This window comes from Sphaeramia orbicularis, chromosome 12 (genome assembly GCF_902148855.1).
Source record: "Sphaeramia orbicularis chromosome 12, fSphaOr1.1, whole genome shotgun sequence".
Classification (NCBI taxonomy): domain Eukaryota; kingdom Metazoa; phylum Chordata; class Actinopteri; order Kurtiformes; family Apogonidae; genus Sphaeramia; species Sphaeramia orbicularis.
This window is the reverse complement of record NC_043968.1, coordinates 21,933,717-21,959,656: the sequence shown is the minus strand read 5'-3', so window position 1 is coordinate 21,959,656 and position 25,940 is coordinate 21,933,717. Positions and strand designations below refer to the sequence as shown.

General features: G+C 37.1%; 1 protein-coding gene across 2 annotated transcripts; it reads right to left on the bottom strand.

The window, feature by feature from the left end:
- Positions 1–1,887: 1,887 nt before the first annotated feature.
- Positions 1,888–25,804, bottom strand: sult4a1 (sulfotransferase family 4A, member 1). Of its 2 annotated transcripts, XR_003936807.1 has the most exons (8): positions 25,457–25,804; positions 18,641–18,771; positions 15,941–16,021; positions 14,534–14,660; positions 14,330–14,424; positions 11,691–11,829; positions 6,206–6,296; positions 5,023–5,145 (listed from the first exon to the last, which is right to left on the bottom strand). XR_003936807.1 is itself a non-coding variant. In XM_030149134.1 (7 exons), the coding sequence occupies exons 1-7, from the start codon at positions 25,623–25,625 to the stop codon at positions 5,033–5,035; spliced, it is 855 nt and encodes a 284-aa protein (XP_030004994.1). In that variant the 5' UTR covers positions 25,626–25,804; the 3' UTR covers positions 1,888–5,032. The 2 variants fall into 2 exon arrangements, 1 of the variants encoding a protein (XP_030004994.1); XM_030149134.1 differs by lacking the exon at positions 6,206–6,296 and having other exon boundaries at positions 1,888–5,145.
- Between the last annotated feature and the right edge of the window lie 136 nt (positions 25,805–25,940).

Here is a 25,940-nt window from a genome sequence, read left to right as displayed (position 1 = left end):
ACCAGTATACATTCATGAGTGAGATTAGGAACAAGGGATGTGAAGGGATTACCAGATTATTTTCAATATTTGTTATCAGTATTCGTTCTTCTAATTTTCCTTTGATTTATTAATTTACTTATTTCTTCACTTCATCCTGTACTTCTGTTATTACTATTACAGCTGTTATTTAGATTCAATATCCACCTTAATTTGCCTTTTTGAATTTGCCCTTTTGTTGTGATTGTTGTCATAACTGTGACTCCTCATAGTAAATATGAGCACTGCCCCAAAGGTAATAAGATGTACATGCTCATCTGAAACAAAAAACCTTAAAACTTATTCTCAGTTTTCTACTAACACTCTCTGTAGAGGTGTTACTCCCAACACGTCACACGGCTCATCATGACTTGATTCTTACCATGACCCATAAATATTAAGTAATGGTCATATTAACTATAATTGTTTCCTCTTAGTTAATAAAGAATGTGCTCTTCAGGTGACATAAATAATAAATCACTGTTATTGTAAGGAAATATGGTGCAATGCAGCAAACAGAGAGACATAAATGTTCAAAGGCTCTTACCACTGCCTGTGCCGATCTGCCTGAATGTCCCCCCTCTGTGTCTGAGCGCTGAGGGCTGAGAGGTGCTCGGCCGGTGGGGCCACTGGCCCACCACCAGTTTCCCCAGTCGAGGGTGAGCAGCCAGCGGCTTGGCCATACTGGGTGAAACTGGTGTGTGAGAGAAGAGAGGCAGGAGCAGAGGAGGGTGATAAACGACACTGACAGGGTGGACTGTGGTTGCTAGTTAACACATGAACATGATCTGCCTCTCATGTTTGTGTGTGTGTGTGTGTGTGTGTGTGTGTGTGTGTGTGTGTGTGTGTGTGTGTGTGTGTGAATTTGCAGTTGACACTTCTGAAGACGACTCTACTGTATTTTACTGCTCAGTTTGGTTTTGTTGCCTCCACCTGCTATTGTTAAAGCACGTTAACTGTTACCATGGATGCAACTGTTGCCAAGAGTTTTCTTTGAAAGGCTCAATAACAACACTCTAATTTAAAGGAAGGCAGGAAATATAACAGTGTTGGAAAAAAAACAAGTAGGTTCTTAAATCTATATTACGCCACTTTGCACTAGCACTGTGACATTTTAACTCAGCTTCTTTCATTCATTGCACATTCCGCTGATAAATGATCTGAAATGTAATTCTCTGTAGAGGGTTTGTTGTATCAGAAATGTTTTACCATTAAATACATTATGGAATCTTGCTCATATACCGAACGCAGAATTTTTGTTTTGTCTGATGATCAACCCAGAAATATACAATACAGTTTCATCTTAATCAGTAACCTTTTATACTTTTATACATTTGTTGCAGGTTACTTCTGTGGTCTGTCACAAATGATTATCTTTATATGGAACTGTAAACATAACACTGACAGGAAAAGTTCTAAAGTTATGTGGCAAACACACTATAACACAGAGTAATGTTTCTGTACCTGATGAAAATGTTTCCAGTGTTTGTTCAACTTTCAGCTCTTTTTATTTCCACTTTTATATTGCAGTCATTAATATTACTCCATGATTTGAAAATATTAAAATAATATTTAAATTAAATTAATATTTGCAATTGTGTATTCCCTTGTAGCTTTTGCTTACATTAACACATTTTTCATCATTGAATATTTTGTCTAATTTGATATTAAAACAGACTTTTTTGTACTTTAAATATCTGAGACCCCTCTTCCCAAAGGCTTATTTAATACACTCATCAATTGACTCCATTATTGTCCTCACAAGTGTAATACCATTTACCTAGTACACAGATGTGTGTGTCCCGATGCTTCATTTTGACTTTAACAAAAGTTTCAGTATAACTTAAAAGAAGAGACCACATTGTCAGATATTGCCAGAAGACACAAATTTATTAATAAACCAGCAAGCAAAGCATGTAAAATACAACACAAGATGCCCAGGAAACAGAGACAGGCATGTATAAAAACCCAAACAAACCATAAAAGTGGAGATGGGCAGCTGAAGCCTTGCCAACGGCTGTAAACATAGTCACAGAGAGAACAATGAAAAGAAAGAAGGAGCAGCCGTAAACAAGGCGGCGTGACGAGTGTATGCTGAGGCTGTCATTTACATCCACACAATAAAGACATTCACAAGTGTCTGGCAGAGAGCAGGGACTGAGCTGTTAGGCAGGAAACTACAGGAGGAGGAAGAGGAGGAAGAGGTGCTGGACTGGTGGTAAATGATGCCTCCAGTTAATGCCATATACTGCTGTGACACTACAGTGAGTTGCAGAATACATTTACTGCTGGTTATGGGTTAATACTCTGCCTTCTCCTCTCCTGCAGCCAAAACCTTTTGAGGAAGATGTAGAGCAAAAGAAAAAAAAACAAAACAAAACACCCCAGTGACCAAGCAGTGGGATAGACACAAAATATTTCATTAAAGTCATCTCTCCGTGACACATTTGCAGTCTTTATTCCTGATGTGAACCTGGATGAGGGTGATAACAGCAGCTAAAATGACACGGTTTTTCCTGTCATAGGGTAATGCAGCTCCAGTGATTTCAACACATACGATCGTATGAAGGCTTGATGCGCAGTTGTAGCTTTTATCTGATCCATGAAATGATCAGTAGGCTATAGGTGAAAGAATGACACGAGAACTTGTGAAAACTAGGCTGGAGTTTCTCAATGTGCTCATTTTAGCTAAGCTGTTGTTTTTGAAACTGAAAAAACTAAGGTGCACAAGTTTGACTGGTATTTTCTCCCTTTAATAAATGGCTGTTGATGCATCATTGACATCCTCAGATTGACTGATGTAGTGCATGTTGCCTACAGAAGCCACAACTAGATGAAATTCAGTTGCACAGTGTTTGAAATCACATCTTGGTTTCACCTGTAAGTGGGAATGAAGACTGAAAAATCACAAAATAATGAAGTGTTAAAACAAATTAGATGGCTCCTATTATCATCCAGGTCTGTAGGGGTTAAAATTTCCCTTTACACAGTACATGCATGTATATAGCACAGCTGCATTTGCATTTCAGCTCCCAGAGGGCAAACCATGTGTGTGAGTGATCTTTAAATGATTCTGATAAATCACTCAATAGAAAAATGTGACAACCCTGGATAAATTATTCAAATTCCATTTCAGTGAATCTACTAGTGCCTTTTTGATACACATGTATGACTTTAGACATCAGTTCTTCAGGTTGATGACTGACTTTTAAATCTCTCTCTCTCTCTCTCTTGCTCAAACACACACATGCATAACCTTCCACACACATAAAGCTAATATGATTGGATCCAGTGACAATCAGCAAGGGTGTGAATCTTGCAAACGGCAACACAATAATGATCCAAACCCTGCCGTGACATTGAGCTGCTGGGTCTATTTAGGTGTTCTAAGCTCCCTCTATGCACTGTCATCACTGTACATTACATTAATTCACATGCTGCCTCAAGACAACTGTTAAACCACTCAGTATGAGTATCAGTTTGGTTAAACAGAATAAGAAGATTCTAAAGGTGGTTCTCTTGTTTCTTTGGGAGGTGGGGTTTTATTCTGTACGACAGTTTCCAAATATCACTCATAAACTTCATCCATTTTGCAAATTTGGTCATTACTTTAAGTAGAACTTTCCCTCCAATGAACCAGTGCCCCCAGAGAGTTTCAGTGCCTTATACCGTAAAAGCTTCATACTGTTGTTCCTGACAACAAACAGGGGGGAAAACAGAGGCTACATGCAGATATTTGTTCTTAATAAACACTGCAAGTCATGAGTCAAACTGTTAACCCAGTTTATTCAGCACCGATGGCAGAGAGTAGCTTTAAAATTAGGTTGCATTTAACGTCAAAGCTACACTGATAATTATATTTCTATGAAGAATGGATTTTAAAAAAAAATCTCACAATGAGTTCTCCTCACTTCTTGGTTTAGTTTCTTATCACTCAGTCTTTTGACCTTGTGACCCACAGTGTCCCATTCATCAATTGTTCCACCAACAGAAAAAAGATACTAATAAACAAACCTAAAGGCTCTCAGCACTGCTCAGTTTAACCCACTAAGTGACCTCAGGGACTGATGTGTCTAACACATGTACTTCAGAGTGAGTTTTTTAGTTCCTCTCAATAACTATTTTCCTGCACCTTGTTTGGATCTCAACACCTGGGCTCAGGTGTGGTGTATACTGTCTCTCTTCTAGCACGCTCTGGGTTCTGGATCAATTAATCATGATTTCCAGTCACCTCACAGTAACCTAGACCAGCCCAGACCACCTAAAAACACCAAAGGGAACACATTCACCTTTTCGCATTAAAAATGATCAAGTAAGTTGTTGTCAGGTGTTGTATGAGCACGTCAAGATGACCACATGATTCACCTGGTGCACTGAGGTAAGAAACTAGGCAGTGTTTGGACGTCATGACAAGTGTGGAACAGCTGTGAACTGTTTTGCCGTCAGTCGTGATCAGATGATGCTTGGTATGAATTAGCTCATTTCAGGCCTTAATCAGCCAATATAAAGCACAGACCAACCTAACTGAATAAACAAATATGATGACATGATTCTCAGTTTACAGTATTTTGGTCACAAATAACTGCACGCAGCCTAAATCCTTGATATAGAATCTGAAAACACCTGTGCATCACATTAAATAATCCCCAAACCTCAGCTCCTATACGTACATGCACACATCAGACATACACAGCGGTGGGAACATACTTTAGAGGTAGGGGGTTGAGGGATGTTTTGGCATATTTACTGATTGATAAATTTGAACAAATTCTTAATCTGATTAGTCAAAGAAGATGTGTTTTTTTGGTGACTTGCTGAGGAGACAGATAGCGTTCTGAGTCTTGTAGTGAATCCCACTGTCAGACTGTACTACTACACTGGAGACTGGTTGGTTGGTTGGTTGGTTGGATGGAGATGTGAGAGTTTTGGCAGGAAGTGTGCACTTGTCAGCTTTACTGAAGTAGATCAGTGGGAGGAGGAGGGAGCAGAACAGGAAGGGTGATTCGGGCACTCCTCACAGACAGAAGTCAAAGGTCAGGTCGGACTTTCCCATCTTCTGTCTGTACACGGCGTCAAACTTTTCATTCATAGACACTGTAAAGATGTCCTTCCACAGACCCACACGACCTGAAGGAGAATGCAAGAGGAACATAAGTAACTCTGCAAATGTTGAAAGATTCACTACTTTTTAACACACGTTTTACACACAATTGCCTACTTGGCCATCCTGCTGCTTACATTCACTGTACAATAATTCTATACATCTATTTTATTATAAAGCAACAGACAAAAACATTGTGAAACATCACTGAAATCCATGTTTCTTCAAAGTTAAAGATAAAAACTTGTGGTTTAAAATGATAATTTATGGTCAAAAGAAGACAAATATTTCAGAAATCTATAGGGAGCATTTTGAAAGTGGTGTACATACAACTAAATAAGATTAACCCTGAAGACTAAATAAAAATGGTTCTGCAATAATATTTATTCAATATTCATACAATATTATAATTTTTCAGCCCAGCCCCCTTTTAGCAAAGAAAAGCCTAACTTCAATGTTGTAAATGTAGTGTATTAGGTGAAATACAATGCATAATTCAGTGCAGGTCATCGCTGTCAACTGAACAACATTAATTTATGAGTAAAAAAATTTTTTTATAGTAAATACATAATTATTTAATACTTAAAGCAGTTTTAAATGGCTTCAGTGATATGATTATCAGGGTGTAAAATGAACTCTTAGCTGTTTCTGGTACAATAATTGTATGTGTACTATGCCTGTTAAATGAACAATAAATAAATAAAATACATTTCATTTTCATGCCATTGTAGATCTGATATGAATACAAAACTGGCGACAAAAACAGTAGCTGGTTTTTAAATAAGTCTAATAAAAATTAGCATTTTCACAAATTCACAATACTTATTTTTATTGATGAGGAAGTAATATATATATAACTATGGGATTAATTTGGAAGGTATGAGCGTAAATGCTCACCCCATGATGTGTATCAGAGTATATGACAGCGTCACTATAGTGGTATGTACTGTAGTACTGTGGCAAACACAAAGGTACTGTACTAACATCATTTTAAACTTTCAACCTCTCTCATTTAGAGACTGAAATATGTACGCACAGTATCATTAGTGTATTAAAGCCAGAACACTTCTCAGATATGTGACTCACCTGCTGTGGCTGCTGTGTCAGACAGTTCATACTGACTGACTGTCAGCTGTGTGTTAAGCCTATGTCAGAATAGACACCAGACCCCCATGCACTAAAAGAAAAAAATACATGCACAACAGAAAAAAACAACATGATGGCAGAAACCATAAGTGGACATAAAGAATAATAACACAAAAGGCAAAATGAACAAAACTAAAGACATAAGAACAGAATGTACACAAGTGGTGCCAGGCACAACAAACCCCGCCCCTCGCTCTCATTGTAGCTTATTTTAGCATCGATCCAGCTGATGTCATCATGTCTATGCATGTGCTGATGTCAGCATATCAATTGCCTTCCTATATGTGAAAAGTTTGAAGTAAATTCAAACAAAATTGATGTTTTAGAGACATTTGAAATCTGACCCATTATAACCGAAAAGGAGGGGAACAAAAGATTTTAAAAATTCATTTAAAAATTTTTGAACTTTGACCTGCTTTTCCCAAAATGTCATGTCATCTATTCTGGGTCACTGGTAATCTATAAACCCAATTTGGTATGAATTGAACCAAATCATTTTGCTGCTTGAGTGTTAACAGACAAAGAAACTAACTGAACCAAAAACAAGACCCCTTGCCTCCCTTTTGGGGTGTGGGGTTATAAGTAAATGTAAAACAAGATGTGTAGAGATAACTGAAAACACACTTGGACTATATGCTGAAATAAAACCTGTGATGTAGGGGCATCGTGTAGCCACAAGGTGGTGCTATAATAATTTCAACTTGACACATCACACATTGTATACTGGTACCTGGACACCTCAGATTGTTAATCACACCACTTTAAATGATGTATGGACAGATCAGAGCTAAGTAGTTCTGACCTCCTTACAGTGTAACAGTGTTTAAGTTAAATGTTAATGGGTTCCCATTTACGTAAATACTATAAATACTATAAATACTATAAATATTTAACTTTCAAAGCCAAATACTCAGTCCAGCCTTGGGATTTATTGACTGATAATGTATATAATGTGTTCAAAAATGAAAATATTCCAGCTCAGCAAAGTGTAAAAGTAGAAGGTGTGTTATGACAGTGTTAAGTCTCTGCTCATGTTTGTCTACTAGTCTAGACTTCACATTACAAAGGAGCAGGTGAGGCATTAATGTATAGTTTGTGGACTGTATTACATAACCAGTTGGGCTGTGCAATATGTGACAGTTTCCAACTCAGTGTCTTCAGTAAACTGTCCAGACCCCAGCGAGCCCTGCTGCTTCTCCTGTACATTACAGTGAATGCTACTCTGCAAGAGGTAGTGATTAAACCTCTGTGACAACTCTATGTAGAGTTAATGAACCGAAAGAACACATTTTCACCACTTCTACTGTGGTTGTATTTGAGATACTGTGTGTTTCTAAGCCTTTACCCCAAGAAAGTGGAGAAGAATGAAACCTTTATTTAATTTCACCTTTATTTTATTCCACAAACACTGTGAATTTGAAGCAAAATATGTTCAGTAAATACCATTAATATACCTAGAAATACATACAGAGATATATCAGGAATATACGCGTTAAATATAGTTTTAAAATATTGGATAAATGTTGAAATGACATATGGTTCAATGATGTCCAGTCCAGACACAGAAGTACAGGCAGCATCTGATTTCAGTGAGTGATCTGTGGTTGTAATTCCATATTATAGAGTTTGACACAGGTGAGCCACAGTAATCCTGAACCCATGTGGTTCTGTCGGATCTACATGAATGACAGTTCTTGATGTGGTGTCATCTGAGGGATCAGATAGCACTGTGTTCAGCTTAGGCTTGTGCTTTTGCCTTTTATGCACTGACATACATTTAGACTCCTGGAACCTTTGGATTAGATTATGTAGCACAGTGGGTGAAATATCCAAATGACTTCCTATCTTTCTTTGAATAACATGGGTTCTAAACAGTTCGATAATTTTCACATGCATTTGTCAACAAACTGGTGATGTTCAGCAGATCGTTGCTCTGAAGGGACTAGACCAGGGGTCGGCAACCCTGGTCCTATAGAGCCACTATCCTGCATGTTTTAGATGTTTCCTTCTTCCAACACACCTGATGGTCATTACCAGGCTTCTGCAGAGCGTGATGATAGGCTTATCGTTTGAATCAGGTGTGTTGGAAGAGGGATACATCTAAAACATGCAGGATAGTGGCTCTGTAGGACCAGGGTTGCCGACCCCTGGACTAGACCTTTCCTGGACGCAGCTTTTCTACTGAATCATGATGGAAATCACCCGTTTCAAGTTACTATGCTATTTCAGTTTTAGTTTTTAACAAAAATTATGCACAAGTTCAGGGGTGAGCGTGCCTTTGCTGCAGCAGCTCCTAAACTATGGAACAATCTGCCTCTCCATATCAGACAGGCCTCCTCTCTGTTTTTAAATGCCTTCTAAAAACCCATCTTTTCTCCTTGGATTTTGAAACCATGTGAGATATTTGAAGGTACAATCTTTATTCTATTGTTTTTATTTGGTAGTGGTTTATTGTTCTTATTTATCTTTTTTTTTTTGTTGTTGTTTTTAATTGTATGGCTTTCTATGTTTTTTAATCTATTCTTGTATTATATTATTTTATTTGGGTTTTATTTATTCTTCTGTATAGCACTGTTTTCTTTTTTGTACAGTTTCTATGTCTTTAAATCTTTTCTGTATTTTATTCTTCTATTTTGGTTTTAATTATTTTTCTGTGCAGCACTTTGGTCCACTGCAGTTGTTTTAAAGTGCCTTACAAATAAAGTTGGATTGGATTTTTAGTTTAAGCTAATTTCAGACACAAACATAATACAAAACATAGAAAAAAAAAAACAAAAAAAACAAAGCAAGACAAAATTTTAAAAAACTGAAAATGGAACAACTGTTGTGCCTGAAAGGGAGTAGTCCTAAATTGCTCCGCCTGAATGTGTGAAATAGATGGATATTTACAAATGAAATGAAGATGACCAGACAAAATATGACATATGTCTGCACTGAAATACAAGCTAAAGTACATTTTAATGTCATTGTATTCTTATTAATGCATTTTCCATACTTGTTCCACTTATATCTTATATTTGGGTTGTACAAACTATATCCTACCAAAGATAATGAGCTTTACTAAACTGCTATTTAGGTCAGTAAACATCCTCTACTGACCGGTGGGAGCATGAGCCTGAAAGTTTCACTCTACATGACTTGCAAAAATCTACAGTTTTAACTTTAAGTGAGTAGATGTTGAGGTAATTGTCTTGGAATAACTTACAGATTCCACTGTATAGTTAATCTCAGTCCAGACACTTATTTTTAACATATATACTGGTTGAGAATGTTTGATACCAGTAAAGTGGACTCACTGAAATCAGCTGCTGCTTTATACGGGACATCATGTATCATATGACTATGGAGACAGTTAACAGTACTGTATTATTTTCATAAGTCAACATATGTTTTGATATTGTTGTATTACTGCTTAGTTGTGTTTTCTACACTGTTCCTCCAACTGTTTCTTTTTGGGGGGCTGTAGAAGTGTAATGTCCTGTCAAATGTCAGATCATCCATCAGTATAGTAGCATAAAAAACATCCAGCTGTCCTGCTAATGGCTTCACATGGGGTTATATATTGTCTTCTCCATCTCGCTGATCTCCCAGAATAGCTCTGTAAGAAGAGCCCTGCTGGCTCAGTCGATATCATGAGATCACTGGTATGAATCAGGGCAGATATAATAAGCTCCAAAGAGGACTGTTAAATACAGTTGTCTCTCTGTCATCTCAGTCAGGACTGTGATATCTGTTCATCTTTCTGTCTGTTCTCTTAATTCACATTCACATGAGGGTTTGTACCAGGAGGAGCATTTACTGGGCATTTTCTGGGAAATTCAAAATGCACTACTGTAATAGAAACTTTTACATTTTCCTCTATATCATTTAGTGTATTTGTGTATTTTATCAGTTCAAGAATGGACTAAGACATGCAGATGGGGGGTACATTTTCACCTATTCCACTTGCTTCATTCAACAATAAACAACAGCCTACATTAACCCTGAAAATCCAAATCTTTTGCTTTCACCATAAAATGAATACATTTCATTCTGATTTTATTATTATTCTAAAACACTAAATTAATGATTTTAAATGTCACTACAGAATAGAATAGAATAGAATAGAATAGAATAGAATAGAATAGAATAAAATAGAATAGAATAGAATCTTTTGTCAAGTCTGAGAAAAATAACCCTGATAGTTACATGAGACTAAGACACTAAAAATCTAAAATGTGTTTTACAAACTGGGAGCTCAGACCTCAGAATGGTACGCTGATTTTCTAGGCACAGAAGGTGTGAAAGGAGATAGTGCATTATGGGAATTGTAGGATTTCTACCTTGACTGTGCAGATAATCCAGCTTCTATAACTTTGAAGTAAAACTCAAATTCACACAACTTTTTTATTTTTATACATTTTGCTATCCTTTGGGATCTCACAGTGAATGAATGTTTTAGTAGGATCTATGAAAGCTGCTTAAACTTTGGAGGGTTACTGGGGCACATTTGTGTGGGCTAAAATGGTTGAAGGAGCTGGGAAATCTCAAAACTGAATAGAACTGAATAGAGAAAAAAAAGAAAAAGAAAGAAAAGAAAAGAAAAGAAAAGAAAAGAAAAGAAAAGAAAAGAAAAGAAAAGAAAAGAAAAGAAAAGAAAAGAAAAGAAAACCAACAATGGCATATGGTTTGAACGTATGGCAGACATGATGCAGCCATGTCTGAGGGCCGTTCAGACAGATCACGGCAAGTCAGAAACTAGAGCTAAGCATTAATAGCATAATAACCTATAAATAATGATAACTGCAAGTTTTTCTCTTTGTTCTAGTGCAAACAATAAAGTAAAAATTTTAATATGAAAATATTTACATTTACAAACTATCTAAACAAAAAAAAAGGTGAATAACCATAAAAAATGAAATTTCTTATGAAAAATAAGTGCAATTTTAACAATATTATGCCTCAACTTACAATTTGTACATATGCATTACACATAATGTTACACAAACATTTAGTCACAGGGGTAATATTGAAGTTTGGAATTTGGAACAAAAATAATAATTTCTACCATATTATGTGTTGGTTTATTATTAACACAACTTACAGATTGAAACTACATATGCACAAAACATTTAATAACAGCCAGAATATTGTTAAAATTGCACTTAATTTTCTGGTTGTTCACATTTCATTGTTAAAGGGTTATTATGCTTTTATTTTACTTGAGATCATATTGGTCTGAATGTGGCCCCTGAACTAAAATGAGTTCAACATCCTTGATTGTTATTTTCTTCAGTGTAATTTTTGCCCTTTGCAAAATCATGTCATGAGCCGGATTGGAACCTTTGGCGGGCCGGTTTTGGCCCACAGGCCATATGTTTGACACCTGTGGTCTAAAGGAACCAGGCAGTGCTCTGTTTGTCCCTCTGCTGTGTCTCCCACTCACCCCTGCAGATGGACAGGGCCTCTGAGTTGCAGCACTGTTCGATGAGCTGGTTGCAGCTTTCCACCATGCCCTCCAACTGAGCTTTGTCACAGGAAACACCCAGAAAACGAGCTAACTGCTCCACCAGAGTCGACAAATCCTAGAACAGAGAGAGAAGAGTACAAAGGATCCAAAATACATGCTCTATATCATCTTAAAACGGACAAAAATTATAGTAATAATACAAAGAAATATTGCACCGGATGCCGCAACACATTCTTAAATAACAGGAAGGCCGTTTGGTTTCCCCAAATAGCATCCACCCACAGCTTTAGAGAACACTCAGTTCCCTCTGCTTACACAATCTTAGTGGAATAAAGGTGAGACAGCAGGCAGTGAACACAGTGTACAGTTTAACATGTACAATACATCATCTAGGAATATATAGGCTATCAGCTCGAAGCCCTATCACCTTTACTGTATACACAAGCATGTAAAGGCATGACGTATAATTAGTGCCGACATGTATTATCTTCTACAGCTCGTAGGAATGACATGATGGCAAACACTCGGCTTTTTAGAAATTCACCTCATATATGGGCACCATAAGCAATCATTTTGGATGTGTTGGAGTCCATATAAAGCTATGCATTTATCTACAAATCTATCTATTAATCCAAACTAATCTAACACATTCAACTTCCTTTAGTTACAAGAGTACGAAAGATCTGGGTTTTTCACTGCTAAATTCTATGGTTTTTGGTCCATTGCAGGTCTTGGAGAGCTGCATTAGGTAAAATGGTAAATGCAGACGTTATTGGGAAACCAAAAGATTAAAGGTATGAGTCTTTAAATGAAAACAGTAACTTTACAAACATTACAGTTCTCTGCAGAATTAAGCAAGCAAGTAAATTTGTAAATGTTTGTTATTCTCTACTAAACTAGACAGAGGTATTAGTAAATGTCAAAAGTGTCACTAAAGCAGTTTTAAGTACACTGTTAATTGTCTGTCTATACATATGTATATATATATATATATATATATATATATATATATATATATATATATATATATATAAGTTAAAGATCCTCCTTGCTCATGTTAAATTCTACACAAACACTAAATAATTGTTTAATTTCAATTACTGTGCAGTGATGGATTTTAAGTCTCCATATTACATATTATTATCTGTAAAATCAGTCCAACCCAGATTTTTGATTATTATGGAGGAACACATGAAAATGAAAACATCTTGACAACAGCATTCTGCACAAAAACTTAAAGCTTACATAGAAAGAAGGACCTGTATTGGACTTTAGATCATTTCTTTCCACTGTGAATTCAACCTGAAATTTAACTTATTCCTTACCTCGGGTTAACCAACCAACATTTGCCCTAATTTGACAAATTACACAAATATGGAAGAAAATAAATAAATACTACTTCTTAAAAGTTTCATATTCCAACAATAGAAAGGATAGACTTCACATTTTCCAATGTGCCTGCCTCTAAAGAGTAAAAAAAAAGAAAATGTATTTCATCATAACTAGACTCTACAGGACCGATTATAGATGCCTACTGCTTCAAACTGAGCAAATAAAAAACAGCACCAAAACTATTGTGAAATAGAAATACATTGCACAAGTCATATACTATACACTGCATGTGAAACCTGCTAATCTACCCATGTTCAACTCATTTTCACTTGTTCTGCTGTGAGTAAAGCCTATCTTCATGTCCAGGGCCTGTGTGAGTCTGCACCTCATACAGCTGATAAGACTGGACCATGTAGAAGGGGACCTTTGGCAAATGTTGAACAAGAATATGATGTTCTGTTCCTGAGACAAACGTTTTACACAAGAAAGTTGGTTATATGAGTCTGCCACGTCTTACAAGGAGTTATAAAGGGTCAGCATAAGGGTTGGTAATAAAAATGATGAGAGGACACATTAGAAGAAAATGTGCTTGTTTGGTTATCGGTAAAAACAGGTACTAACTCTACCATTTAGGAAACATATTTGTTCTCACATATAAATAGTAGGGGGAGAGATGACATAAGTAAATGAGTAAATGTTAATGTCAAGAAGGTTTGTGCATCATGTAAGATTAGATAACTTGTGTGTGAAAACAGAAATGTGAAGCACCAATAATCATCAATGTTCATTTCGCAAAACTGAAAATGAATACTTTATTTATTTATTTATCTATTTAAAGGGACAGTGCATATTAACATACATGTAAATGTAAATATGCCAGAGTTAGCCTGACGCTACTTTCCATCTGCAGTCCCTGGCAGACTTGATGTTGTTTTGAATGTATGCTGTTTCTGTCTGAGAATTGCAATTTTAGTTATGTTAGTTATTGTAAAAAAACAAAAAAAAAAAACACTTACGTTCCATGGAATCTCTAGCCAATGGTATTTTAATATCCTGCACTACACCATATCTGTTACTGAATGTAAGAGTAAAGGTACTGTAATAAACAGTAGCCGAAAAGTCACAGTCACATCCAGCAGCTCTCAAACAAAAAGGCTGTTTTTCCACATTCAACTACACATAACTGTCCAAGTGTACATTCACTGAAGCTGGCACACTGTTTCATTATGTCGAGGTAAATATAAGCTGCCGACTCTAATAGGGGTGTGATGTTTTAGTGTTACCTTGTACATGTCTTCATATTTTAAGAAGAGCACATTAGAGTCCATACGATGTTCCCAGAATTCCTGAACGTGTTCAAACCAGGAACCATATCCCACTACGAGAAAAGGATGAAAAAGGCAAACAACCTGAGCGTTACAACATAATCTATTGACAAAACAGTAATGAGACAAATGTCTGACACATTCAAGTTCTCCAGTGTTTACGTTTGTCATTCATGAAGCGCCGGCAGAACTCCTGGAAGGTTCCACGGTAGCTCATGGTCCTGAGAGAACGGTGGAACTGGTAGTAGGACACCACCAGGTCCTTGGGGTTACGAGCCATGTAGATCACCTACAAGACAATCCAAAAAATTACTGTAATTCTCAAAGACTGGTTGGTTTTTATCAGGATGAGCTAACCCAAACATGTACATTTTTTATGTGATAGTCTGAACATAATCTTTTTCCCAAATCACCAATGTTTTGGGTCTTCTGTCTTTAAAATAATGATAATTAAAAATATATATGTGTCACTGTACAATGTGGACAACTAAAAGTTTTCATACAACAACAAAAATCAATTGTTTCTACCATTCAGCTATTGCCAATTTGTCTTTGTGTTTTTTGTCACAAAGTAGATTTATTCTGTAAGAAACAGCCTCATAACATTGTTACCCCCCCTCCAAAAAAAAGGGTGGCAAGGGGTATTGTTTTTGGTTTGGTTTGTTTCTTTGTTTGTTAACAATCTAGCAGCAAAACTGTTGGTTGAATTCATACCAAATTGGGTTTATAGATTGCCAGTGACCCAAATAGATGTGGTGACATTTTGGGAAAAATAGGTCAAAGTTTACATTTTTTATGAATTAAAAAAATAATAATAATTCCCATTTACTTATAATGGGTGACATTTCAAATGTCTATACAACCGTCAGTTTTGTTTCAGTTTAGTTCAAACTTGGCATATATATAGAGGCAATTGATCTGCTGACATCAGCACACGCATAGACATGGTGACATCAGCTGGATCGATGCCAAAATAAGCTACAATATGTGCGAGGGGCGGGGTTTGTTGTGCCTGGCACCACCTGTTCAGTACAGGTATGTGTTAACCCTCAGAGCCCTAAACAACCAGAAAAAGGAAGCATCTACTGATATAAAATGTTTAGTAAGTTTTGAACCACCAATCCTATAACTACATGGAACTGATTCAGCTAAAATACAGTTTCTCAGCTTTTCAGTAGCATCAGATGTACATAGTAAATGTGGAAACACCATCACCTTCTGCGACAGTGATTCACCAGTAAAACATAAAAACAGTAAAACAAACATAAAAACAGTAAAACAAAAATATAGTCACTTTTTCAAATCACTTTTCTCTGTTATATTATAATAACATTTGGATTTTATGAGTTTTATGAACATCTACAGGTTAGGAAAATATAGAAAAATACCAGACTTTCATTGAAATATGCAAAATGCTGAGGATAATATTATAATTAATGGTGACAAATCACTTAGGAAAGGTTAAATATAGACAGGAATGTCAATGTCTCAACAAACGTCACTGTCAGTGTTGAAGGGTTAAAGTCCAGTGTCTGAGTATTGGTTTTCAGTGGGCTTACAGTGGCTCACCTTGGCCTCTCCATTGTGCATGGCTGTGGGGAGGAATCGGTAGGGAAGATGGCTTTTGATCAGACGAGGGGACGTCAGCTCCTGCAGGAACACAAAGTAGTCATGGTTTTAATCTATATCCTGTCAGCTGGCTATATTCTATATTCATCTATATTCTGTCAACAACGCAGAATCCACTGGTGCTGTCAGCAGCGTTTTATCTTATCTGTGCCACCAATTCAGATAAACATAACCTGCAGCTCTGTTTCTTGGAAAGTGTAATCCAGTTCTTCCCTTGAATACAATGACTTTCCTGTTTAGGACACCTGACAGAGACATCTGTAACTAATAACAACAGAAAAGTCAATAACGTTCAATATATCACCGTAGCTTATGAATCATTCTTAACATTTCAACATCCACTCTTCTTTGGGAATCTTAATCCTAACCCTAAACTGAGGATAGGTTTAAACAGAACAACTTTAAGTCCAACATATATGTTGTCTGTCTTCATCTGAAAGGCATTGTCTTGTATTTAACTAATAAAGACCCAAACAGCCACCGAAGACCAGATCTACTGATGTAACATGTTTAATACCTGTTGATCCACTAATCCTATCAATCCATGTCAATAATTAGTATAAAGTACAATTTCTCATCTTTTCATGGTCATCAGATATGACCCATTTGGACGTTCAGAGGCTCCGTAGTGAACGTAGATACAACGTCATCTTTTCCCCAGTAAAACCCAAGGAGTTGGATCAATGACAGTGGATGGACACACTTGGTTTATGTTCAGTTAATGAAATATTTTGCTGAAAAAGTCACTTTTTCTTCAGTTTTCTCTGTTTCTGATATAATTACCCTGAACTTTTATAAACATCTACATGATCAGTACATTAAATATAGGAAAATACTTGAAGTTCACTGAAAAAACACAAAATACACAGGATTATGTCATAATAAATTATGATAAATCACTTAAGAAAAATTAGATATAGAAAACAAAATATTTTGGAACTGACACAAAAGTAACACTGGGTCTTTATGGGTTAACATGTGACTGAAACGCAATCTAAGCAACATCATTTAAACATAACTCACTAACACTAACCCTAAATGGTGGAAAAGGGCCTTGTTGCTAGCATCCAGGGCATTTTCAACATTTCTGTGTAAAATTCAGTGTTAGTGTTTGTAACTTGATCCAATCCATAAACAATAACACAACTACACACTTACTTATGTAGTAATTAAGTTACTTTTACAATGTCAAAAGAAGGAGTTTTAAAATGAGATGGTCAACAGTGATGCAAGTGCCAAGGGTTATAAACTCATCCCATGTTTCCCAGAGGGCAGGTCTGGTGACTTTGTCTATTAAAAGCTTTTCTACTAAATTTTCAAACCACCAGTACACTGAATGCATCACTTTAACATCCCATTGTGCGCATGTGTGTACAAGTTAGGAGGTGTTCATGACCAAAAGTCAATACGCAAACTGTGAAATAAATAAATAAATAACAAAGCGTTAAATGACAGGACAATCCAACAGCTTCCTTCAGCTGCCCTCCTTAAAGGTCAAGTCAGTACATATTATAGTACATATTAAATTTGCACCTAGAATTTCCTAGATTTCTACTATTGATTTAATATTCAGATCCAGCTTTATTGATCAATTATTTCTAGTTCAGCATTCAGTGATCTACACTAATTCAAATATTTATTATTTTTGAAACATATAGAACCTGACCAAAGCAGCTTCAAACATCACCCACCTACAGAATGAGCAGGTAGTCTATAATGCATGGGAGTGGTGTCTGTTTTGACATTATCTGGCAGGACTGTGAACACATCATAGCTTTTTATCAACTGATCTGATAGATGTCACAGTGTTTGACTAATAAACCCATTAAACTGGGTTTGTGTGCAGAGACAGACAGAATACATCATAAATTTGAATATGATGTACCTCTGTTTGACACTGATGCAGCTTTAAGATTAATATGACAAAATACAAGCGATGTGTAAATAAATGACTGACCTCTAAGATTGTTATAGATTTTTTTTGTAATAAAAGCAACCAGTTCTTATTCAGACATAAAGCAGATACATGTTCATTTGTTAAACCCATAAAGACCCAAACATCCACTGGCGTCCAAAATCATTTACTGATATAAAAAATTAAACCACTGTTGATCCACTAATCCTATCAATCCACGTAAATAATTGGTGTAAAATACAGTTTGCCGTCTTTTCATGGTCATCAGATATGAGCCATTTGGACGTTCAGAGGCTCCGTAGTGAACATAGAAACACCATCATCTTCAACAAAATTGATTCACCAGTAAAACCCATAGAGTTGGATCAATGACAGGGGAGACACTTGTTTTTATGTTCAGTTATTGATATATTTTCCTGAAAAAGTAACTTTTTCTTCAGTTTGTTCTGTTTCTGATATAATAACCCTTAACTTTAATTTGAGCTTTTATGAACATCTACATGATCAGTAAATTAAATATAGGAAAATACCTGATTTTCACTGAGGAATGTAAAATACTGAGGATAATATTAGAATAAATGGTGATAAATTACTTAAGAAAAGTTAAAAAATAGAGAAAAAAAATCATTTGGGAACTGCCGCAAAAATAGCACTTGGTCTTTCTGGGTTAATGTTGCATACTGTCCTCATATGAGTAGCATAATAGTTAAAAGCATCCTCCTTACCTGTATGATATCCAGGCCTGGTTGGGGATACTCTAAGACAGGCAGCTGTTCATCGATGTTCATGAGGCCGATCTCATCTGGGTCAGCTCCCTGGCTCACCAGATACACAACCTCCTGAAGTAGACTGGTTCCTGTCAGGTGGAGACAACAGAGAAGAATCAGAAAACCTGATGAAGAAACAGGCTGAGCATTTAACACATACATTTCACTGATATTTGAATCCAATCCACATGTCAGAATATGGAGAATACAGAGGATGTAAATAGAAACTGTTTATGCATGGGGTTTCAACTATAATTTATGATAAAGTTGTACTGGTCAAAACGATTGACAATGTATGAACCTTGATATGGAAAATGGAAAGTGTCACCTAACTGAACCCACAAATAAGTTTCTTCAGTTTTCCAGAGCTCTGTATGTTTTAACTGCTAATTATTTAGGTTTTGCTTCCCAGTGATCTGGTATCTGGTCAGACCAAACAAGACATCGGTTTAGGATGTTAAAATGTTCACACATCACTGTGTTTATAAATGAACCAAAAAGGAGCAATGGTGGCAGTGAAACTAAATCACATTTGTCTTATCTTTTATCTGTTGCTATAGTAATGTTCTCTGTGGCCTCTTGTGACTCATTTAGGTTGCAGATTTGCTTGCATGTGTCACACTTATGTGGTATCACACACTCTTCTTTTATGAGCAGGAGGAGTCTGATGATACGAGGAAATGAGGGCCAGAGGCTTCTATCAAATTATACCACTCTCCATCATGTGACATCTTAAGGACACTGTTTCATTAAGGAAACAGCTTTGCCTGTATCAGCCAACTCCAACAAAACTTACGAATGTTCTGCAAGAAAGAGTGCTTTGAAAAAGACTGACCAGTCCTCTGTAATGCAGGAAAATGTGTTTAATGGCCTAAGGCTGAACACATGCTGCAAGTAAAGATGTACCAAACACCGAAATGAAACAGAGTTTTGTCACTTTATAGAAAACACTTTCAGAAATGTTAGATTCACCATTAGTAATACTTATGATGCTTTTTATCCTTTTTATCATTTATCTGTTTCTTATGAGAGGGTTTATTTGTGTTTTAAAACTCATATAAAAGGCAAAAACAGGCCACAGATGAAAAAGAACCCAGTGCAGGGATAGCACTGCATGTCTAAACCACACTGTCAGCCACATGGTCACATGTTTCCATGATGATTCATTTCAGAACATCTTTACAAAAAATGTATTTTTTTTTTTTACTTTAATTTGGAAATTTACAAAGATTTAAAATGTAAACCTACACTTACTTATGTCTGCACCAAAACATTATTGAGTTTATAGTATATGTCTGCAACTATCAGGGCAGTACAACAATTAGATACTTTTTTTATGAAGGTTCCACTTCTATACAGGTTGTGTTTTCTTGTGTGACTTAAGGGTTGTTGCAGATGAATGGTATTGTCTGTTTTATTGTCTTAAATATCATAATGTCAGAACTGTTATGTTTGAGAAAATTCAATGTAAAAAGCCTGATTTGTTTTGGATGCCTGACAGAGTTATGTTGAGCTGGTTATTTGAAAATGAAATATATAGTTTTTCAAGATTTTTGGGGAAGGTAGAGAACTCAAAGGACCTTGTTTTATGTAATTGCTATTGGGATGAGTATATGCTTTATATGTTGGTCATCTTCCTGTTTTGAATGTCAGTAGTGTCTTATAAGCCTATATGGGCTGGGCACGTAAGTGTATGACACTGACATAAAATATTCATTCATTCTATAGTATTTTCTTTTGTTGTTATCTTAGCACTACAATGAGAATGATAAATATATTAACCCTTTAGATGTTGGATTTTTTTTTAATTTGTTTTTTTTTTGTATTCAGTTTTGATATCAAGATTTCAAAAAAGCTGTATGTTTCATTCAGTTACGTTGCTTGTCATAATATTGCAACTTTGGTGCTTAAAGGGTTAACTACAACTTAAATTCAATATGTGAAAACTGTAACTCAAACCAAACAGGAACTGGCAAGAAACATTTTTTAAAAGCTTCATGTGTAAAATGAACAGATATATCCAGTCTACTGTTTGTTATAGTGGCTCCTTGTAAGCAATGACTCCACAAATGTCATTGAACAAATCTGAATATTTTCCCTCAGAGTTTCATAAGCAATAACACCAGTTTCCTCAGGTACCTTATAGGCAGATGCAGATCAGTGAAGCAGTCCCTTAATGTATCATTTTCATTTTGCAAACTGATAAAGGTTGCTCATGGGCTTTTGAGCGGAGGACTCTCCCACTACTGTCCATGAATATTAAAGCAGTGATTTACAGTGATAAGAAAAGCAAAGCACCCTCTTTGAATTCTATGGTTTGATATATCAGGACGTAACAAAATAGAATCAGCTGATTCTCGCCAGTTTCCATGTAAATCTAACCTCAAGTGTGAAGGAACACACAACCATATGAGCCATGACATTACTGATTTAACAGAAACGGTTAATGTTGACTCTCTGTTCTGTATGGTGTTGCATCGGTTCATTGAGGTTTGTGGGCACTGGTTTATACAGTTCTGTTATGGTTCCACCACATCATTGTAGTTGGATTGAGGTTTGGACTTTTTTTCAACTCTTTCCTTTTTCATTCTGTTGTAGATTTGCTGATGTGTGATGTCATTATCCTGTTGAATGAGCTGATTCCTTCCAAGCTGTCGGACATATGGCCCCATATTTGACTCTGGAATACTGTGATGTACAGACCAGTTCACGGTCGACTCAGTGACTACAAGGTGCCCAGGTCCTGCAAAACAAACCCAAAATCACTGCCCGTCCAGGTGTTTGTGCTCATATGCTGTGTTTGGTTTTCGCCAAATGTTCCACTGTGCATTATGGCCAAATGCTGCACTTGCACTTATAGTGTGGTCCACCTTCTGTTTTTATGTGTGTGTGTAATTGCACTGTCAGCACATATTGTTTTGCAGCTGTTCAGCACTTTTCCCTAGACAAACTTCCCCTTGGGGACAATAACGTATATTTGATTTGAACAATTTTCCAAGTGTTGTGGTTTTTTCAGGTGTGACTTCACAAACCTAAGCCACACTAGCATGTTGTTTTGTCTTTAGGCAATCCTTCCAGACAAGCCTGATCAAGACACACTTGCTCAGTCTTTTTCTAATTGTACTGAAGTTTAACATTTAAAGGTTTTCCTGCTGAATGGGGCCTGTAGAGCCTGAGATGCAGCTCTTAGTTTGTTTGTTTTTTTACTTTTGTTTTGTTTTTTAATTTTCCTGAACACTGAACATTCTGACTTTGGAGTGAATTTGCTGGGAGGACATCAACTTCTGGGGAAATTAGCATCTGTCTGGAATGTTCTCCCCTGTGAACAATGTTTATCACTCCAAATGGCCTTAGGACCTTTCTCAGACTGATGGGAAGAAACAATTACTTAAAAGATGAGATAAGATCCGCACAACCTGTGAGCTCCCAAGACATGACGTTTTGGGCATCGGCCCTTCATCAGACTGACGAAGGACTGATGCCTGAAATGTCACTATGGTGAATATACATCTTCTTGGGAGCTCACAGGTTGTGCGGACCTTATCTAATTTTTTTATTCATTTTATTGGGATCCTGCACACCTTTTAGCAACTGGATGTGCATGTCGTCACCTCTTTTTAAGAAACAGTTACTTCTCTACGCTCACTGCTTGTTCTGTCCTACTTGGTTTTGCATTAATACACACACCTGAATCCCAGACCAGTAAACTGCTACAATATCTGCTTTTACAGCAGTGGTTATCTGGCACCACCCGGCTGCCACTTACCCTTTTCATTCCAAAGGAAGCAGTATGGGTGTACTTCATTTTATCCACACTGCTTCAGCATTTTGACATATTTTCTGTCAAATAAATGTGTGTTGTTTTACACTTGAGATTAGATTTAAATAATTTTAGACCCTTGTGAGCACCAGATTATTATTTTGTTTAAATTGTCCTGATACATAAACCTTTCAATCCACAGAGGCTGCACTTTCTTTTTCTCTTGACTGTATGTTTGTATTTGGATGTGCAAATGCGGACGAATTTATACACGGGAGGGCATTTTTGCCATTTTATCCAATGAGCGTCCTCACAAAGATTGTGAGATCTGACTGAGTGGGTGTGCACATGCAGAGTAAAGGTGACCGCCTGCAGTGAAACACGACTGAGCGTACGGTTAATGTCAAAACAGCACAAAATGCATCCTCATCACCAACTGCAGAGCCATCCTTCTTTAGAATGCAAGTCCCATTGGCTAGGATGGGACACATGTGAACCAATAGCGTAATGGCTATGCAGCATCACAGCCATGTGGCGGTGCATGTGCTTTCCTTCCCTTTGCACCAGTAGGACAAATAAACGAAGCAAACAGAGGGGTGGGTGGGCGGGTGTGGGGGGAGCACAATCTCTGCTTGGTTTGGACTTCTCAGAATTAGCATACAGTTTTTCAAGATAAATGAGGGTTATCAAAATACTAACAACAATATGTTCAAGATAATCAGCCTTGGTTGGAGCATGTAATCCTTTAGTTTGAGGTCAAATATGAAGGTGAGAAAATGATTTATAAAAGCATTTATTTACTCATCAGTTGCCGATATTGTGTTGTTACAGGATGTGCTCTCAGCAATAACAGAAAAAAAATGTAATAATGTCCATAACTGAGAAGGATCATTAAAAATCATAACGTCACAAATTAGTAAAAGGGTGATGTGTTTAGCGACCTCAAAAGACATCATGCAATTCTAACAGCCCTGTTTTTATTATTATTATTATTATTATTATTATTATTATTATTATTATTATTATTATTATATGAAGAAATTTGCTCACACAAGACAAAAGTTGCTGAATGTAAAGTATACATACATTATTTACTGTAATTTTTCTTCAGTTTTGTGGATCCCAGTTATCAGTCATGTGCCTTCTCTGCAGCCCATGGTGGTGAATGAATGTGTAATGTCTCTAATTTGATGCTAGAGACACAGTGAACATCTCTTCACATTTTAACTGTTATAGTTTAAGGTGTTACAAACTACAGTCAGTTTCTCTTCGAAACATTTTAGTCGCTTAACTACACTTGCTATAACATAAGAAATACCTGCTTAAAAATCATTGGAAAATGCTGTACTTATATGCAGAACACATATCTTTGGGCTAGGGTTCATAAACACTCATTTACAATCACGTGTGGTCAGTGATGAACACAACATGGCTCTGTTATTGGTCTCCTTTAACTCCTAAGGGCATAAAGGAGACTGAATGCTTCATTTTCTTTAAGATACAGTTACCAACTGTTTTTGGTTCCTGTTTGGTGCAGAATGATCCATGATGTCAGGGAAATGGCAGAATTAGCTGGTTACTCACCAAAGCTTTGTTAATTATCAACCCTTTTCTCATTGTTTTCATTATTGATACAAATATAGTATAGTATAGTATAGTATAGTATAGTATAGTATAGTATAGTATAGTATAGTATAGTATAGTATAGTATAGTGTTAAAGTTGTAAAACATTCACTGGCCAAAAAACCTAACAACTAACAAACTTGTCGTTGATTTAATTCTGAACAAGGCCTGTGTTGATGCTGTTAAATGGAAGGATGCAGCACAAATCTGTGCTTGCAGGGGCAAAAGCTAAACAGAAAACAGCATGGTCTGTTACTCACAGGAGAGTTTGTCTCTGCTGTTTTCTCTCACAGTATCATGTAACAGAATGTGTACTGCAGTTTGGTGCAACACAATACACCCACTAACCTCAGCAAATGTGCACCTCTGCAAATGAATGCATACAATGTTGCCCATTTTTTATGCTTTTTATTTGATTCATTCATCCTTTAAACCTTTCTCTTTGGGTATTATTTCCAAGCTTCCCACTTAATTGTTTTCCCCTCAGTCAAAAAAATCTCCAAAACAGCCAAATTAAAGCGATATGTGACATTTTCTGTATTTTGGACATTCCAGTCAAAAACAACACTAAGGTCATGACCTCTGCAGCCTTTGTATGAAACTGTTAGTGAGACTACAATCATGGACCCATTCAGATGCATGCAATAATAGAGTTAAAGTGGATCAAATGAGTAGTGCCTCACCAGAGTGAAACACCAACAGTTTTCTGATACCTTTCCTCATGCAGAGGTCCATCCTTCTGCATGGCTTAAGGACATAATTCCCATGCCAGTGATATTAGGCCTTTCTCCCTGCATGCACTGACTGAGCTGCCCACCAGCCGTCACATGACCGGACCCACCCAGCACACAGCAGGGCACCCTGCGCAGGAACCAGGCCTGCACCAGCTCTGCGCAATAATAACTCTGGGCACACTGAATGTAAACATCGACTTCCATCTGTGTCTAATAAAGTGAAGGAGGCTGAAGGAGACATGTAGGCTAAACAGAGCATTACAGCCGGGCAATTCAATCAATTTACTTTGTCTGACTCAATTTGCTGCCATCTGATTGTGCAATACAGGCTGATATCCTGCATGCAAAGCTTGATAGAAGCCAATAAAATTAACACTGACAGAAATAAAGATTAGATAATTGGGAAAACTCTGACCCACCCAGCTATGACATATGAAGCATGACCTCATCTGCAACTTTAATGATGACAGTGTCCAGTGCAAAATGAAACCAGAGGCTGACGTGATGCATATGCAGCCTCTGTGTGCGTTGGTGATACTGTATTATGAAACTTTGATCATCACCAGGAGAGGCTGCAGTCGCCGCTGCAGCAGAGAGCACTACCAACCACAGACACAGAGAGCACCATGCAGAGGGTGACGCAGAGGTTTGTTTACCTGACTTTGGGTAGGTGACAATCCAAATGTCGCTACTTCTGAGGGAGAAGTTGGCGATCTCCTCCATCTTCCCTCTGCAGAAGGGCGGCAGCCGCACTCCATCAAACTCGAAGTATTTGCTCTCAAACTCAATCGGCGTGCTCGGCGTGTCTGCCTCGCTCTCGGCCATCCTCGAAACGAGCCGCCAGCGCCAAACAGTGAAAACGCGCACGCCCACACAAACGGTTCTCTGTTATTAAGATCAAAAAATGAGAGTGAGGATGGTAATGACGTTGGTGGTTTGGAACGCCGTTGCTGTTGCTGCTTGCTTCGGGATGCTGAGGCTGCCGTGGATGCTGCACGGCAGGCGGATGAAATGACCCGCAGCCAATCAAAAAGGAGAGAAGTGATGTCATGCGCGCGCACAACAACCAGCATCAGGACCACTGGGCTCGGAGATGCGCGCTACCGAACAGGACGGATGCACTTCAACACACTGCACAGA